This window comes from Nyctibius grandis, chromosome Z (genome assembly GCF_013368605.1).
Source record: "Nyctibius grandis isolate bNycGra1 chromosome Z, bNycGra1.pri, whole genome shotgun sequence".
NCBI lineage: Eukaryota > Metazoa > Chordata > Aves > Nyctibiiformes > Nyctibiidae > Nyctibius > Nyctibius grandis.
In genome coordinates this window covers 39,208,317-39,225,299 of record NC_090695.1, presented here as the reverse complement: position 1 = coordinate 39,225,299, position 16,983 = coordinate 39,208,317, and the positions used below count along the sequence as shown (strand labels likewise).

Here is a 16,983-nt window from a genome sequence, read left to right as displayed (position 1 = left end):
ACATAAATCTATTGAAGATTTGTCACTTTAAAAATTGATTCCTCAGGAAGTTAGTCTGAATTTTCTTTGAAATAAAACATTTTTCATCATTTACAGAAGTCTCCAGGCTTTGGTATAGATAGTAGCAGGCTCTGAAACTGCACTCAGAACACATGCTGGTATTGACGTGATACTTTAAGCTTAGGAGAGAGTATGGATGCTCATGTCAAATATGCACTCAGGCTGAATATGCTGACTCAAGTCAAGGATCTTTTACCAGAACCACACAGATATTTTCAACTGCTGCAGCTTTTTATCATATGTTTTCATTCTATTGAGTAACTGAAAACCGACACTTTTTTGGGGGCCTGTGTTATATCTTTTTTGGGACAGTATCTAGATTAAAGCTAAAGAAATTAATTTTTGCAAGTGGAACTATGTAGTAGGAGTCATAAATACTTTTAGGTGGATGGCACAGCTCATGAAAGGAAGCAATGGGAACAGAGCCATTTGTTGCTACGTCACTAGTCCAGACAAAATCCACGGCCACAATGCATGAAAGTGAGTGCCTTTGTCTCAGTGTTTGGTAATACACAACACAGATAGCTGTCACCCAACCTAAACCCAGCAGCCTACACTCTATAAACCACAATACAAACCAGATACAACCGGAATCTCAGTAGGGCATGAACTGAGGGACTTCAGCACAACTCTCTGACCTTCCTCACCAGAAGTGTCTCTCTTTGATATTGGTACAGGAAGGCCCATCTGTATTAATTTTCTTATTTCCATTAAGGCAGAGGTGGGCTGGAAAACTGGTTTCTCTTCTCCATTCAGTGGCTGGCAAAGCATGAAGAAGACAAGCTGTGGAGCTGACAGACAGCTGAAGCATACCAAACACCACTGCAAGCAGATGGCCTTGCAGTTTACAGCAGTACTCTATGAGACTGCTTAAATTGCGGCTTTCATTTACACAGCTCACTGGCAGCCAGCAAGAGCGTTCTGAGCCAAAAACCAGAACACTCCTGTTAAGAACCCAGAAAAACATCCACAACTCAATTTTTATATGTACCATATTTTCTAAACTTCCATTAACTCCAAAGTTACAGATGCTAAGTATCTCTGAAGCCGAAAGCAATACTCATTTCCTTCCCCACCCACCAACCTGGAGGCAGCATAAGTGATGAGTACAGAAGGAATTTCATAAAGTGGAAACTGCCTCAACATTCACAGAAGAGTTGTCAATGAATAATGCTACTAACTGGCAAATAAACTGTAATTCCCTGAGTCTTTCTGATAGAAATTTTGAGCACACATAGTTGCCTGATAATTCAGAAATACAACACACAATTTAATGCTATTTCAGCCAAACTGAATAGGAAAAAAAAAAGTTGAAAGGCATTGTATAATTAAAAAAAAAATTCCAAACTAAAATTTCAGAAATCATAATATTGTTTTATTGTCAGCTAAATGAATCTGCCTATTGCTACACCATGGCTGCTTATATAGTGTGAGATAAATCTGTAACTTTCTCATGAGTGTAGTGTCCAGCATTAACCACACATGGACTTTATGTAACCTCCATTCCCTTTCAAGCATACCACAGAAATCACAGTAATTCCAAGTAGAGAAAAAAAAAATCCCTTAATGGCACAATTCCAACAGGATGTAACCACTGGCAATGAAAATCTATATACGAAACTTTTGGGGGGGCCATGAAGATATTTGCACAGGAATATGGCCAAATAAAGGGATACTATAGGCCCAAGCCCTGATTAAGACTGCATGGGATTTCCACAAGAGATACATTCTTGCTCTTAGTGGCCCCTCCCCTTGCAAAAATTACCATTTTTTGTGTGAAACCTAATATGCTTACTAGCCTTCAGACACAGAAAGAGAGACAAGAACAAGGAGTTTCAGTATGTTAAAGAAAACCATTATTTTGGAGTGATTCAGTTGCGAAAGTGAGAAAGGAGCTAATAAACTAATCGTATAACTATGCAGAAGGAGCAATTGTACCTAAATCCAGACGTTACTGGATGATCCACAGGCATCACACTGGAAATTAATTTTTGCCTTGACTACATCTTTTCTCATTTCCCAAGCTTACCTTATGACTAAATTCAGATGTCTTAACTGAGGTCACTATCTTGCACAGAAAGAGCTGCTAGCAGATCCCTGGACTGCTTTGTTGTACCATGTTGGTCAATATAACTGCCTCTTACACTCTCTGCCTATCCTTACATACCACTTTCTCACAGAACAGAACCAAAACGTAAAATCTCAAGTACACATGTGAGAAAAAATTATGTTATCAACATATACCTAGATGGAAAATAATATCTTTTGTGTGGTCTTACACACAAACAAATAATGTGGAGTGATGGGTGTGTAAAGGCTACCCGAAGGAAAAACAGTATCATTTCTGTGGTACACTGATAAAAGCATTTTGTTACTCAAGTTCTCAGGCTACACCTGGGGCCAGCACACTGGAGTTTGAACAGATGAGGATGCACCAACTCACACCAGAAGACTAGTGCTTAGAAGTCAGTGTGTTGAGATGACAGCATATCTGCAAATAGCCATGAAGTATGGTTCCACAGTTTCCAGCCTCTGCGAGAACATGCACAGGGAATGGTGATTGTAATGCCCTCTGAGGTTTATCCTGGGGCAGTTTTACACACAGATACATGTGTGGAAGGCAGAAGCCTCACTTCCTTCATCTTCTGCTACCACAACCGTGTCAGACAGATCCTGCTGGAGCACTGTGAGAAATGCAATTCATATCTCCAACAGAGGATAATAGTAATAGTAATAATCAATAGTCAATGTTCATATCTCAAAACCAATCTTCATGGCAGAAACCTCCACCTTCAGATGGGAAAATACACTAAGGCTCCCAGCCTCCAGATGTGGAATGCTCTGTTGACTGCATTAGGCACTCACCTACTTCAGTACTTTACAAACTCTTCCTTTTACCTACAGAAACAGAAGTAAAGCTCCTGTTTGCCACCCCAGATTGACCCAGTATCCAGACAGTGCCCTGTTTACCACTTCACATGTTTTAGCCTTTCTTTCCACTATGAAATCAGACTACAGCAAAATATGGTTTTGTCGATAGGGCTGACAGGCAGTAAAACATCAATTATTTTCTTAAAAGTTAAATAATATGTTTTACCTATCATTGTATTTCACCTCCTCTCCATTCTTAGCCCAGCTGATGGTAGGCTTTGGGTTTCCCACCGCTTCGCAGTGAAGCAGAACACTCAGTGTGCCACTGGCTAGGACCACTGTCTGTCCCAGGTGGGTGACAACCTCTGAAGCAGAAAGCTGTTGTGCTGCTGAAATCTTTCGGAGGATGGCAGGCTTTTGATGAGGTCTGCGTAAGCCATTTGCCAGGTCTACAGAGGTGGGAAGAAATGCTCCAGCAGATGATGTCCTCAGGGAGCTGGTAAATCCAGAAACGTGTCTGTGGAGAGGGTACTCCACCGAGGCTGAATCTACTCTTCGCCTTGATGCTTTGAGGACAGATTCCTGGTGCTCCAAGTGGCTCTTGAAAACCTCGTGAGCCAGCTGCACAACAAGCTGCTCAGCGTAGACATTTTTAAGCTCTTCAGGCTGTTGAGACAAGTTCCTTATGATATCATCCAAGCATTTCTGCTCTGTAACCATAGTAAATGGCAGGCTATACTCCCGGCTCTGGTCCTCCTCTGAGGATGTGTTTCTCTCCACGGACTCCTGGGCTTCCCAGGACTCCAGATTTTCCCCTGGCCAGCCCCTGTGCTGTAGCAGCCTTGAGACAATATCATCATACCAGTTGCTGAGGTCAGCAAGGTGCCCTCGCTTTTCAGCCTTGCTCCCATTGAAGAGAATCCCATTGATATGTTTCTCCTGTGTTCGCAAGGCTTCATTTAAGCTGGCCTTTCTCATGGCCTCTTCCTCCCTAATACCAGTAGGCTGCCCAGCAATGATCTTCTTGTTGCTTCCAATTAGTTTAATTACAAAATGCTCCTGGGCTGGCCCTGCTGTGCAGGTGTATGTCCCGGTGTCTGAAGGCTTCAGACGATGGATTTTCATATACCCGTAGGGTGCAATGGTGATGTGAGCTGAGCTGATGAGCCTCTTGTCATCTTTCTCCCAAGTGATCATTGATTTTTGGAACCTCCTTGTGGGGCATCGGAGAATAATGGAGGTTTTGGGCAGCAGGTAGGCATACCCACCCACAACGAAGTGCAGCTTCTTCTTCTTCCTTGTCTGGATGTAAACTTTCTTTATGGCCATAATGTGGGGGTTTTGCTTATGAGCTGGCCGGTTGTGCCCTGAAATATCATTATCACAATTAGTATGTGATACCATGAAACAAAACAAGCAGTTTACTTTGGTGCTGGCAGCATTTGACCCATTAGCCAGTAATGGGAAAAACTGCCCTCCAGCTCCCAAACATTAAGTTGGAGTAATCAAAATAAGAGGAATAACGATGCGCACTTTAGGAATGCAAAAGTAGTCCCAGCCAGGATACAGGCAGAAGCCAAAGAGCCAGGGACAAAAGCTTTATGGGATGGAGAAAACTCGAGTAGAAATTTAGTTCTTCTTATTAAAGTATTGAATTGAAGATTGTTGCTTAATAAATACACTGAAAAGACAAGTGTATACCATCCAAACCCTCAAAGACAACACAATCTTGCAGCCCACAGCAGTAAGGAAGAGTGAAAGTGCTTCTAGCTCAGGGAGTAGCATTGAACAGAACAAAACTGTCTGGACTAGGCTTGAAAACACAGTAAATACTATTAAAATGCACTAGTTTAGTGTGTTCTTCCAGTTTCCAGATCGCTATGACAGAGATCTTTGTTATGAAGCACTAAATAAAGCAGCATAGGTATATTATTAGTAAATAGCATGCAACATTTGGTCCCAGCTTTGGTTCTGAATGTCAGATCTTCTTTTCTCCCTAATGTACCCAACGTTTAGCAGTTTCAGAGTTTATAGTCAGCTTAAGCTGAAGGTAGACTGACTTTTGAACTTCTGCATATCCAGTTGGCTTACCGCAAGTAAGGGCAGGGCATACAGGGAGACTACTGCTCTTATGAAGGGCAACAACAAATGTATGAAATACCAACATAAAATACATCTAACTTATGTTGCATGGTTCATTAGAAATCCCAAGTCATAGAGGGTTCTGAGCGACACAATAGTGTGTTTTAAATGATCTTCAACAAAATCCCTTACCAATCATTTTCTTTGCAGCTGTTCTAGCAGAGGGTTTATTTGCAGCTGCCCTCAGGCTTCTGTGCTGTATCTCTGAGCCTCTACATTCCAGCTGTGAAATTTAGATCTAGATTTCGGTCAGAATTTTGAGCCATTTCTTCCAGAAACTAGTAGCTCCCTTCCAGTGCATTGGCTCAGACCCAGCTCCAACAGTAAAATTTATAGCTCTCATCCACTGACTTGCCTTATTGCTAAACAAAGCATACTTGTTCACAGACAGAACAACTCAGCAGCAGCAGCCACTCTGCAAGACCGAGTAACACTGGCACAAGAGGTTATGGTGCAGGTGACAGCATGGGTTTTCTTAGTGATGGAAATCCAAGATCCCTTTCCCCATACATTCACAAGTATCTTTTCCACTTACTAGCACAGGTGCCTAGTGCACAGGGCCTGATCAAGGATGAGAATGGCAAAGGTGGGCACAGTGAGGAATCGATGATGATAGAACTCCCAGTTTTCAGCATCTTTCTGCAAATGGCATTTCGACTCTGGGTACCCTCTCCGCAGCTCACTGAACACTAGGAACAGAATGAGAAACATTAGGAACAATGTGTATTAAAAGCAAAAGGGTGCTCCTTGTCACACACACCCCCTCATCTCACATATCCACGTTGCGTACTCATACCATGGTGCAGATCAGTTACAGCTTTCAAAATATCACAGTGGAATAAAGCAGAGCAGCACCTGGCCATTCAGTTACAAACAGTGCATGCAGGCACAGCAGGGAGATGAAATATCAGGTATTTTCTGTCCTTTGAAGCTTTGAATCTTCCCATGCTCCCTTTAGCACTTTTTTCTCTCACATGCTCTCTCTTGTTTTAATGGTACTGTGCTACAGTACAAAGCTTGTCTTTGCACTTTGTTTCTGTACGTCTGTGTTTGCTGGCTGGAAAATCTCCTTCTCATAGCCAAGAACAGACCACATCGAGTTGCACTTCACAGATACATCCTGTTCTGCTAAAATTTGGCCTAAACTTAATCTTTGAGCTTTACTATTGCAGATCTTTTAGAAATAATACATGGATGAGTGTTTCAGACACCAATGAGTTATCTCAGCTTGGAAGTTACCACACATGGCTTACACAAAAGAGTATAAACCCTCTAATGCCAGACTATGGTGCTCAATGCACAGCTGGGCATTGTTTGATGGAAATCAGCATGCCTATTTTATTTCACATTCATGTATACAGCATCACAGAAAGCAAGATACAGGCAGTGCCATTGCATTGGGACTCAGGCAGCAGTCTGTGAAGGTGCTGGAAAGTGGTTTGAGTGCTAGAAAGTTGGTAGCAGAAAGATACACGTGCACTTCTGTTACATGTAGGTGCACACATGTGGTAATGGGAATTGTAGATGAAGTGAGGGGGAGAAAACATAGTAAGGGTAAGAAGAGCAAAAACATGGCAGCCTTCAAGTGAAATGGGGAGGAGAGAGTGAAGTCAGATTTGATTTTAATAAGTCCTAATGCACAGAAACATGAGTTGTACAGATGTCAACATAAACCATGTAGCAACTTCTTGTGAAGGAGGACAGATTGGGAATAAGATTACCATCTTCACTGCCAGAATGGCTATGTGTCTCCTGGCAGCAGACTTCATGAGAGCATGCGCTTATTTGAGTAAAATGTCAAGATAGATCAACATATGAAGGGTGCAGGTGGGACAGCTCCATGAGGTGACTGGTGGTTTTTTCACTATTAAGACCATTTCCACCTCCATCCATGAAAGAGAACTGGGAGAGTGGTGGCAGAGAGTGCAAGATGGGGAATGAGTTTCATGCTTACTGGCTTTAAAAGGTCAAATTATATTTTCAGTTATACTGACATAAATACAAAGGGAATTTTTCTTAAGCCATATGGGGCCAGAAAGGGAGCCTGGGAAAATACAAGAGACTTCAGTAGAGTGAGTTTGTTTTGCCATCCCTAAACTGAAGGAAGGAAGTAGCTAGCTAACATCACAAAAGCAGTGTCCTAGAATGAAAGAGGATTGGTGTCTGTAATGATGTGCCTACAGCAGACTGCAGGAATTCCTCCCTTCTCTTCTCTGCCTTGTAGGGAAAGTTTGGAGTGGCCCCAAGAGGAAAAGACTATTGATATGAGAACAGCCAGACTTTGAGAAGAAAAAGCATTCAGCTTGGGGGAGTAAAGATTACTCTTCATTGATGCCTTGGATGAACATAAGCATAGGAGTGAACAGAGGCAGGGATTTATTGTTTTCAGCATGACTTGTGTTTATGCCAGAAGGGAGGTTTTAATGGTCTGGCTGGATGGCTAAGCCACATCTGTGGAGGCAATCTCCAAAGAGGAACGTTGAGCTAGTGATCACATCCCCTACCAGGATGATAAGGACAGATTACAGGACAAAACTGGGCATAACACACTTTATGCAGTCTAAGCTCACTTAGCTCCTTTATCCCAAGTGATCGAGGAACTTCATCACCAAGAACAGCACAACACTCATGCATACAAATAACATACCTGTGTCCAGTCAGAGAGAAGCCACTCATTGGGACAATCCTTGTTTTTGCAAGCTTGTTGGGTAACTGGCTTTGGCATGGAGCAGAAGGTTTCTGGCAGCTCTAACAAGCTTCCATCTGCCAGGCGCTGCTTACAAAGTGTATCTCGCTTCTGGACACCACCGCCACATGTCTGCGAACACTGTGGGAGATGAGAGTCAGCCATCTTACATCACACTTCCACCATGGCAACTTGCAGCAAAAATTACTTGTGAATTTGGGTAGAAATTAACACTCAGTTTTGGCCAAATAGAAAATATAAAAAAATTTCAGAGACGTCAAAGCAGACTTATTTCAAAAATGTCAGAAATATTTTGGAAAGTGGAAGCAGCTTATTTTGCTAATATTTAGAAAACCTTCTTCAGTATTTCTGAAATATTCTGTTTTCAGGCATTTGTACAAAAGACATGGAAACAATGGGTCAGAATTGAAGTATGGAGGCGGAAAAATTGTCCTTTCCTGTAAGTCCTTTCCAGTCCTCTCCATTTTCCACCAACTGGAAAATGAGATGCTTGCACATGATGTGAAGGACCTACATCCTAATATCTCTGCCTGATCTCTGACTGTGCTCCTGATGGTGCGAGAGAGAGTGGAAAAGTCTTCTCCAGCAGTAGATGATTCAAGACCTTCATTTCCAGGATTTGATTATACATATTAGATAACAGCACTATGAACTAAATAGTTAGCTTGAAGTAAATACTCAAATTTAGCTTGTTAAATGAATGTTTACATTAGCAAGAAAAACAAATGGACATTTGAGAGTGTGATAAACAAAAATCTCCCCAGTTTATCACTTTGCTTTTTCTTCCTTTTGTAATTTTCTATCGTTGAAGACTTCTTGCATTATGGCATTTTTTTGATTTTTAATTCATGCAAAAGCTGTATATCAGCTGCAATCTACTGTTAGTCTCAGTAACTGGTTTATAAGGTTAGTATAATAAACCATTAAATATCCATGCAGCCCTTTTATATTTATGGCTGTCATGACAGCAGTGTGTAGTCTTTCTAAAAGGTAAGGAGGATGGTTTATTTGAATCAAAGTAAATTGGGATGATTAATACCCAGAGAACCCACCTCCCCTCTCTCTTTAATGTAAATATCCCTTTCTGTATCCATTTTCTACTCAAGCAGGGCAGGAAATTTTGAACAAGCAGATTTAATAGCTTTCCTGAATCTTTTTTGCAAACTCAGTTGCTCAGCCCGTTTTCCTGAGGATCTTTTTCCTGAGGCTGGTAACAGGCTCCCAGTTCTTCTGCTCAGTCCAGCCAGCTCAACTCCTTTTGTCCCTTCTCCTAGCAAAGAAGAAGCGGGAGCGTGCACTATGCTGACATGACCAGGAGTTGCTTATAGCTTACAACATGTGAATTATGCCTGAGAAGCAGAAAACCATATGAAGAAGTATTAAAACTTATACTCAAGCAGTTAAAAAGGGACTGTTTTAGAAAATCTTGCAGTCGTGAAAGGCCCTTCTCTCTTAGAGAGCGCTGCATAAGCTTTAATGCTAGCCTGATTATTTAGGATATACATTTTCCCTGAAAGACAGAAAGGAAGTGCAGAAAAACATATTTATATTCAGTTTGGTTTGCTCTCTAATGAGTAAAAATAGCTTTTGTCCTACTTACTTAGAATGCTACAAAGCCCAAAGGCTTCCAAAAAATTAAACAAGTAAAACAATACTTTATTTTTCGACAAAAGAAAATATTTATCAACCTTTCATTCGAGGACAATTCATTCCTGAGGAGAGAGTAGATCAAGAAAAATATGATTAAAAGTCTTATTTCAAGATTGCCTAAGGACTGTCATCGTATACCAGAGCCAAAACGGGTTAGGCACTGTATGAATACAACAAAAGCATGTTCCTTCTGTCAATCAATCAAATCCCAGGAAGTTTCCCTGCCCTTCCATCACTACCAGATAAAAGAATAAAACAAAACAGATCTTTTCTTGCTTCTTGCCCTTCAGTCACTTACATAGCTTTGTTCCATGAAGAATAACTTGCTACTCAACACCAAACTCTATTTCTAAGTGCCAGAGAGAGCCAAATGCAGTAATGAAATTCCTCCTTGTCTGCAGGAATGCTCTTCTAAGACAGTCCCAGATTACTGCACTGGAGCTCTGCCTGTACCTGTATTTCACCTCTGGAGCCTTCACTGCGCTCGGGTCTTTGCTGATTTTTCTCTAGTGGAAGCTTCCAGCCATCACATTTTTCCAAGAAAAAAGGTAATCAATGACAGCAACATCTGGTTGTATTTACAGGCAATATGAAGCAGTAATTTTTGGAGGATTCTCATTTGGACGTATCCCGTCTGAATAATGTGCTGTTTCTCTCTGCTGTTCAGAAAGCTCTCACAGCACCGTTACAACAGAGAAAGGCACTTTTATCATAGGGTGGTTTCCCATCACCCACCCAAGTAGGTAAAACGTGGCTGTTTGAACCATCTCTCCTGATATTTCTGCTCCCCTCAGCTTCTGAGCAGAGCCAAGCCTGATATCCCCTGACATTCCTTTACAGGGGATCTGGGACTTTGCCAAGGTACCAACTTCCAGAGTGGCATCTCCCCACATCTGCTGCCTGATTATGCCTAGTTCAACAATCAGCTTAAGCAAACATGAGGCAAGGTTGACACCAAAGAAGACAACCTACGCACCCAATTCTGCCAGCCAGTTATTCCTGGTTTTGTGCGGCCTTTTCCCATGGGCTGGCGTAGGCATTTGTGTGGCTGCATAGTGAACCAGAGTGGAAAATTAATCTAGGCTAAAGCTAATTTTATTTCTGGTTAGCTTTAACCAGGACCACTGTGTGATTGCACAGCACTTCTGGAGATATAAAGGAGTAGGTGCTATAAGGGCAAGAAATACATCCCTGCAGCAGCTATTTTCTGCTTTGGTAGAAGTGCTGGTGTATGTCATCCTAAACTGCTGGTGGAACTGTGGCCTTGGCCTCTCTCACAGCAGTCATTGCTTTGGTATCTGTTTCTGCTCATGCAAAATCCATAAATGATAATTAACACAAAGAATTGATGGACACCGTTGAAAGCAGAGGGGGAAAGCAGGATGTCTTTCTGCCTCAGCACATGACTATGAGGATCTACTCACATGCACACAATGCACAGGATTCAGGCAAAACCACCATTTCCGCTGTTTGGGAGGCAGGCAAGATAGTCTCTTCTCAAACTTGTAAAAAAAAGGCAGTTATTAATGAAAAATAAAGGGCTGGGCAACTGTCACTCAGCATTGTAACTCCTACCAGTTTGGGGCAGTAGCTGAATGTTTGAAAGGATGCCATTTTACGGTCAGTCCTGCTTACAGGGACAGTCGAGGAAGCGGTTGTTCTACCCCTCAGCTCTCCCAAGTGGTTTAATTTTGCACTACCCTATATTCAAGGTGGTTGGACTACAGCAGTACAAGTTTTGGCCTTATTCTCAAAAATGAATTCTCTGCTATGACTCTACAGTAAGATAAAGCATCTGCAAAGGGAGTAAACATTTTTCTCCCAGCAGGTCTTTTAGTTGCTTTCTAAGGCCTGACACTTGAAGATTTAGAAAGGAGTTTTTACAATATAGAGAAAAAATAGCTAGGAAAATATCTGAAAATGTTACCAATTTTCCAGTGCTGACTCTGTTGTCAAGCCATTGTTCTAGTTAACTTTGGAGCAAAGATAGCACTGAGCAGCTAAAAGAGAATGCTGAGACTGAGACTATGGTGCTTATTCAGTAATAAAACAAAGGAGGTCTGTACTTGGCACTGGTGAGGCCACACCTTGAATACTGTGTTCAGTTCTGGGCCCCGCACTTCAAGAAAGATGTTGAGGTGTTGGAGCGAGTCCAGAGGAGGGCGACCAAGCTGCTGAAGGGTCTGGAGGGTCTGACCTATGAGGAACGGCTGAGGGAGATGGGGTTGTTTAGCCTGGAGAAGAGGAGGCTCAGAGGTGACCTTATTGCAGTCTACAACTACTTGAAGGGAGGTTGTAGTGAAGTGGGAGTCGGCCTCTTCTCCCAGGCAACTAGTGATAGGACAAGAGGACATAGCCTCAAGCTTCGCCAGGGGAGGTTCAGGTTGGACACTAGGAAGAATTTCTTCTCAGAAAGGGTCATTAGACATTGGAATGGGCTGCCCAGGGAGATGGTGGAGTCACCATCTCTGGATGCGTTTAAGAAAAGACTGGACATGGCACTTAGTGCCATGGTCTATTTGACATGGTGGTGTCAGGGCAATGGTTGGACTCGATGATCCCAGAGGTCTCTTCCAACCTGATTGATTCTGTGATTCTGAGGATGAAGATTTAGTCATATATGTCTCCCGTTTGAGATCTGCAGAGTAGATATTTATAGGGCCTTGTAAAAATGAAAGCTCATATCCACTTTCCTCCAGAAGCACACTACTGAAAATAAGATAAACAACCTAATGGATTTAGCTAAGAAACAGAACCATTTAAAAATAAATGGTCTTGAATCTGTAAACAGATATTTTTAAAAATCGCTTGGAATGTTACAACACTGGTAATTATAGTGTGTTTACCTGCCAGGAACACTGAGGCTTCTAACAGCATTTAATTCAGACAACCCTTCCTTAACAAGCATAAAAGATCTTAGAAAAGAAAACATTGCTCATTGCAGCTTAAATATTTTGTTTGTTTGTTTGCTTGAAACTATTGTGAAAGAGTGCTCTGAAAAGCACGACAAACTCCACAGATGAGACCAAAGAAATGGCTTCAAAACAGGCTGTATGGAGAACAGATGTTACCCTCTACTCTTGGTGAAGCTTTAAAGGACCTTCCTTAGAGTGAGAAAGGCACCCTCTTGCAGGCCCCTCTGTCTCCCTGTACGTAGGGAACCCTTTCAGGTATTTGGGGAGAGGGAAGGTGCTGTGGGTCGCTTAACGCAAGGAAAGAAATCCTCCTGCAGGATTTCTTCTGCTGGAGGGCTCCATGGCATGTCTGCTGCATGGTTGGAGCTCACCTCCAGGAGAAGTCTCAGCCACTCACATCCTGTCCAAATGGTCTTTTCTCTCACACATCCCAGGAGCCAACAGCTGTAATAATCTCTAAGTGCAACGCACTGGATTGATGGTGCAGGTTTTCACATAGAGGTCATCCATGGGAAACCTGCGTGAGACTGAGCTGAGAGTCTTGGCTTTCCTACAGGGTGGAAAGAACTGCACAGAAGTTGGTGGTGCAAAGAAGGAAGAGAGATCTTTAAAAAATGAGAGAATGGAAATTCATTTTGATGGATTAGGCTTTTTTTCTTGTACTAAACTCATCTAAACAGAGGCAGAAGACGGTAGATAGAGGAGTACATTTTTTGTGCTGTTTTCTCATGGTGAAAGGTAAGCACAGGAAATATTCAGTGACCATGTAGTGAGGAGCTGTGTACACAGCTGGCCAGCCTGCAAAGCCCGTGGAAGCACAGAACAGCTATAACATGACCTTCGTTAAGCTGCAGCAATGAATTGCAGCACAAGTTCTCTCTCTCCACCCAGCCTAGAGAAGGCAGCAGCTAACACAAAAGGTGTGAACTGAGCAGTTTGTTTTAATTCCTGATTAATATGCTTGTTAAAGTGTTTTTACTTAGTTGATCTCCCCCCTCCCTATGAGCTGCTACACCTCTCAAAAAGACAGCACATCTGAGAGCCCCTGAGCAGATACAAAAATGTCTAAAACATTACTTTAGACAGGTGGAAATACACGATTACACTGTTGAGGAAGATGTTAAAATCTTGTAAATAATCTGTTTGGAAATTGCAGAAACTGTTTTGGTACCATTCTAAGGTGGCCTATAGCTAATGGTCATTGTTAGCAGAAAGTCAATTTTTCAGCATACTGTAATGTATGTCTCTTTTGACTGTTCAAATAAACTTATAGAAAATTGCTTTTTGTAAAGACTGTGGCCAATTATAGAATTTTAATGAGCAGAGGCACTCCTTCTAGCATATCCTAACTTAGAAATGCTTGACTTTATTATGTTATGTGCTAGTAGAATACTATTTGCTATTTACAAGTACAGCATTTATGTATGACTATAGCCTAGAAATATTCAAAAGTACAACTAAGCAAATATGTCTATGTGAATATCAGTAGACAAATTAAAGCATGAAGTATTACTGAATTGTTTTACACATAGGATCAATGCCACAGGCTAGTTATATAGCTTTGACAAAACATCAGGCTGGCATAAATTTTTGTTGCTGGGATGGCTGCCCGGACCCAGAGCTCTCCCATGAAGTACAGCTTCACAGACTTATGAGTACATTAACATCTCCCTGGCTGTTAAGTAAAGAGCAGATTTTATGGATGGAGACTGGGTAGGCATATGTAAGCACCGTGCCAAGTGCTCACAGTTTTCTCATAGGATGGAATGAATCCTTGCACCCAGCAGAAGTGAAGATTTAAACAGACCTTTTGCTTGCACCTTCACCACACAGCAAATTTTTCCTTTACTCTTGACAGCAGGGCAGGATCCTTTCTTCCTGTGCAGTATGACATCCAACAGAAGCATCTTTAAATCTTTTAAATTGCACAAGTGTTTTCATTTGCAACCAGATGGCAGCAAATAAACTCATTTCAGGTTGCTTTCCAAAGATGGAAAGCCTTGTGCAGATCCATTGTGTAGACAGCAATTTTCAGTGTTAGTGTAATAAGGCACCTATCTTGCAAAGGGAAGTGCCTGACACTCATTTGTGACACTGAAGGATGAGGAGTGTTTCTTGTCCTAAACTAAATTGTTATTTGAGAATATAGGGAATACCCAACACGCTTCAGAGATTCTCTCGTCTTTGATCCTTATAGCTTTGTATTCGTAGAAACCTTGGCATTGCTACCCAAATCCACTCACTGCTGCTGACCATCATATTCCTGATATTTTTGTCTGGAATCTATAGCCAGCTGTTAAGAGTTTCCAGTAATTTTGCATTAGAAGTAGCTATAGTCATTATTTGCCTCTGAAAATGCTGACGCATTTTTTTAAAGAACAAAAAGGCACACTTTTTCATTTTTTTAATGGCTCATCAGAATGATTAATGAATCCTCTTGATGGGCTAAAGCAAAATGATGCATCGATGTCACGGTTTAAAGCTGGGCCAGTTATTAAACCTGTGGCAGATGCCCTCTGTTACCCCCCCCCCTTCCCCCAGAGGGCAAGGGAAAGGGAAAAGGGAGAGAGACTTACGGGTTGGAAAGTTAAAACAGTTTTAATAAACTATAATAATGAAAAAGAGTATAATAATAATAATAGAAATAATCAAATATATACAAATATATATACAAAACCAAGACTGAGCTCCCCTGAAGTCAGCCACGTCACCACCGGCACTGCAGGGCAGGCTCCGGGAAGGCCCAGGCTGGGCCTAGCAACGGTCGAGAGCTGGATTCAGGGATGCACAGATCGGGATCGGGGGCAGCAGGAAAACAGACGGAGTCCTCCTTGGACACCGGCCATAGCACAAAGGGGCGAGACCCTCGTGATCCCCCCGCTTTATACCGAGAATGACGTGTATGGGATGGAATACCCTCGTTGGTCAATTTTGGGTCACCTGCCCTGTCTGCTCCCCACTGCAGCTGCAACCCCCCTTCGACTCTTCACTCGTAAGCAGTGAGGAATTCAGCAGTGACCTTGGTTTCTCTAAGAATAAGTACAGCAAGAGCCTTACTGCACAACATCCCTACCGGTGCCTCAGCGATAACTACAAACTTCGGGCGTTATCAGTCCTGGAGGCAGACACTGTCTGCAAACATGCAGTTAGTTTCAGAAAGTGCAGTTACTTAGAGGAGACTTAGCTGAAAGCAAAAATCACTGAAAGGAAAATCGGCCTGGTTTAGGCCAAACCAGGACAATCGATAATGCATGTAATGACTACTTTTAGCAGTCATAAAATGAGATTGCACATAGATTCTTACCTCTTGCCATTCCGTAGGATACCAGGAGGGTGGGCAGTCAAAGCGATTACAGGCTTGCACGAGAGATGGCTTAGGTTTATAGCACAGTTCATCTGCCAAAATCACGGTCTCATTAGTCTCTCTTGATAGTAGATGAGAACAGAAGACATCTCGTGTCTGCAATCCTACCCCACAGGTAAGACTACAGGTGCTCCATTTCCCAATCTCCCAGCTGTGAAGGGGTCAGGAGAGAAAACCTTAAGCACAGAATAAAGTCACCTTGATTTTTCTCTTTTTATAATGACAGATGGAGTGAAGAAACAGTAAATGAAAGGGAATTCTCCTTCTCTGATCACTGTCATCCTTCCTGTAGCTGCAGAATGAGGCTAAAAAGAATATTTACTGTTCCTCTGCATTTTCAGTTCTTGTCAAAAGCTCTTGGACTTCAAGTCTTTGGGACTCCTGCAATATCACAGGAAGAGTTTTGTATCTTAAATCAAAAGTTTTTGGTGTGCAGGAGCCTGGCTAATGTATTTCAACACTGAATGGATTTAATTAGCTATTTTTTTTCTGTCTTTAAACAAAAAAAAAAAATGAAGATATTAACAAAGCCTACCAAAGGAATGTATCAGTGAATTGCTGAGCAGGAATTTCTTCCAGATGATGACTGAATTTCAGTATTCATCACATTAAAACAAGATTTCTGCTGTTTGAGCTGTACTGAATACAACCCCTAATTCTGTCAGCTGTACACAGAAAATTGCTTAAAATATTAGGTCTTCTGCTCTTATACTTTACTAGAAGGCACTTCAGACATAAGCAGAAATGTGTACACAAAAAGTTCTATATTCAGAATAAGAAAATAAGAAAACAATCTTCCAGTCCACTTCATGCAAAACCTTACACTGACCTGGACATACTCCCACATCCAAAATAAAAGTATGAGAGCCAAATACTGCCACTTTTTCTAATCCTGAAGAACAGCTTCCTTTCCTGCATGACGTTACTGAAACTGATTGTTGGGGGAGTAAATTAAACATTCAGGACAAGGAAGGCTCAGAGAACCTGCCCTTGAAGAAAGCAAAGCCAGCAAGAAACTAAAGAGACTGATTATGAAGAAAGACACCCTCAGGCTCCAAGCAGGATAGAGGCAGACAATGAAGGAAAGTTATGAAATATGTCAGCAGCATGAAGCATAATTTGTGGAAGAAGCAGAGGAAAACCACTCTGACGGTCTGAGATCAGCAGTCAATGGAAACTGCTCAGCACGTTTAATACGCATCATCTTGGTAAACACATTATGGAAATAATCACTCAAGGTTGTGCCATCCTACAGTCACAGAACAACTCTAATT

The 16,983-nt window shown here is 41.8% G+C and overlaps 1 protein-coding gene across 1 annotated transcript in view; it reads right to left on the bottom strand.

The window, feature by feature from the left end:
* The window catches only part of ADAMTSL1 (ADAMTS like 1), a 518,348-nt gene that overhangs the window by 44,153 nt on the left and 457,212 nt on the right, over nt 1–16,983 (bottom strand). Inside the window, 4 exon segments of the mRNA XM_068422922.1 lie at nt 3,158–4,298; nt 5,609–5,762; nt 7,721–7,900; nt 15,650–15,860. Coding sequence (XP_068279023.1) covers nt 3,158–4,298; nt 5,609–5,762; nt 7,721–7,900; nt 15,650–15,860 — 1,686 coding nt within the window.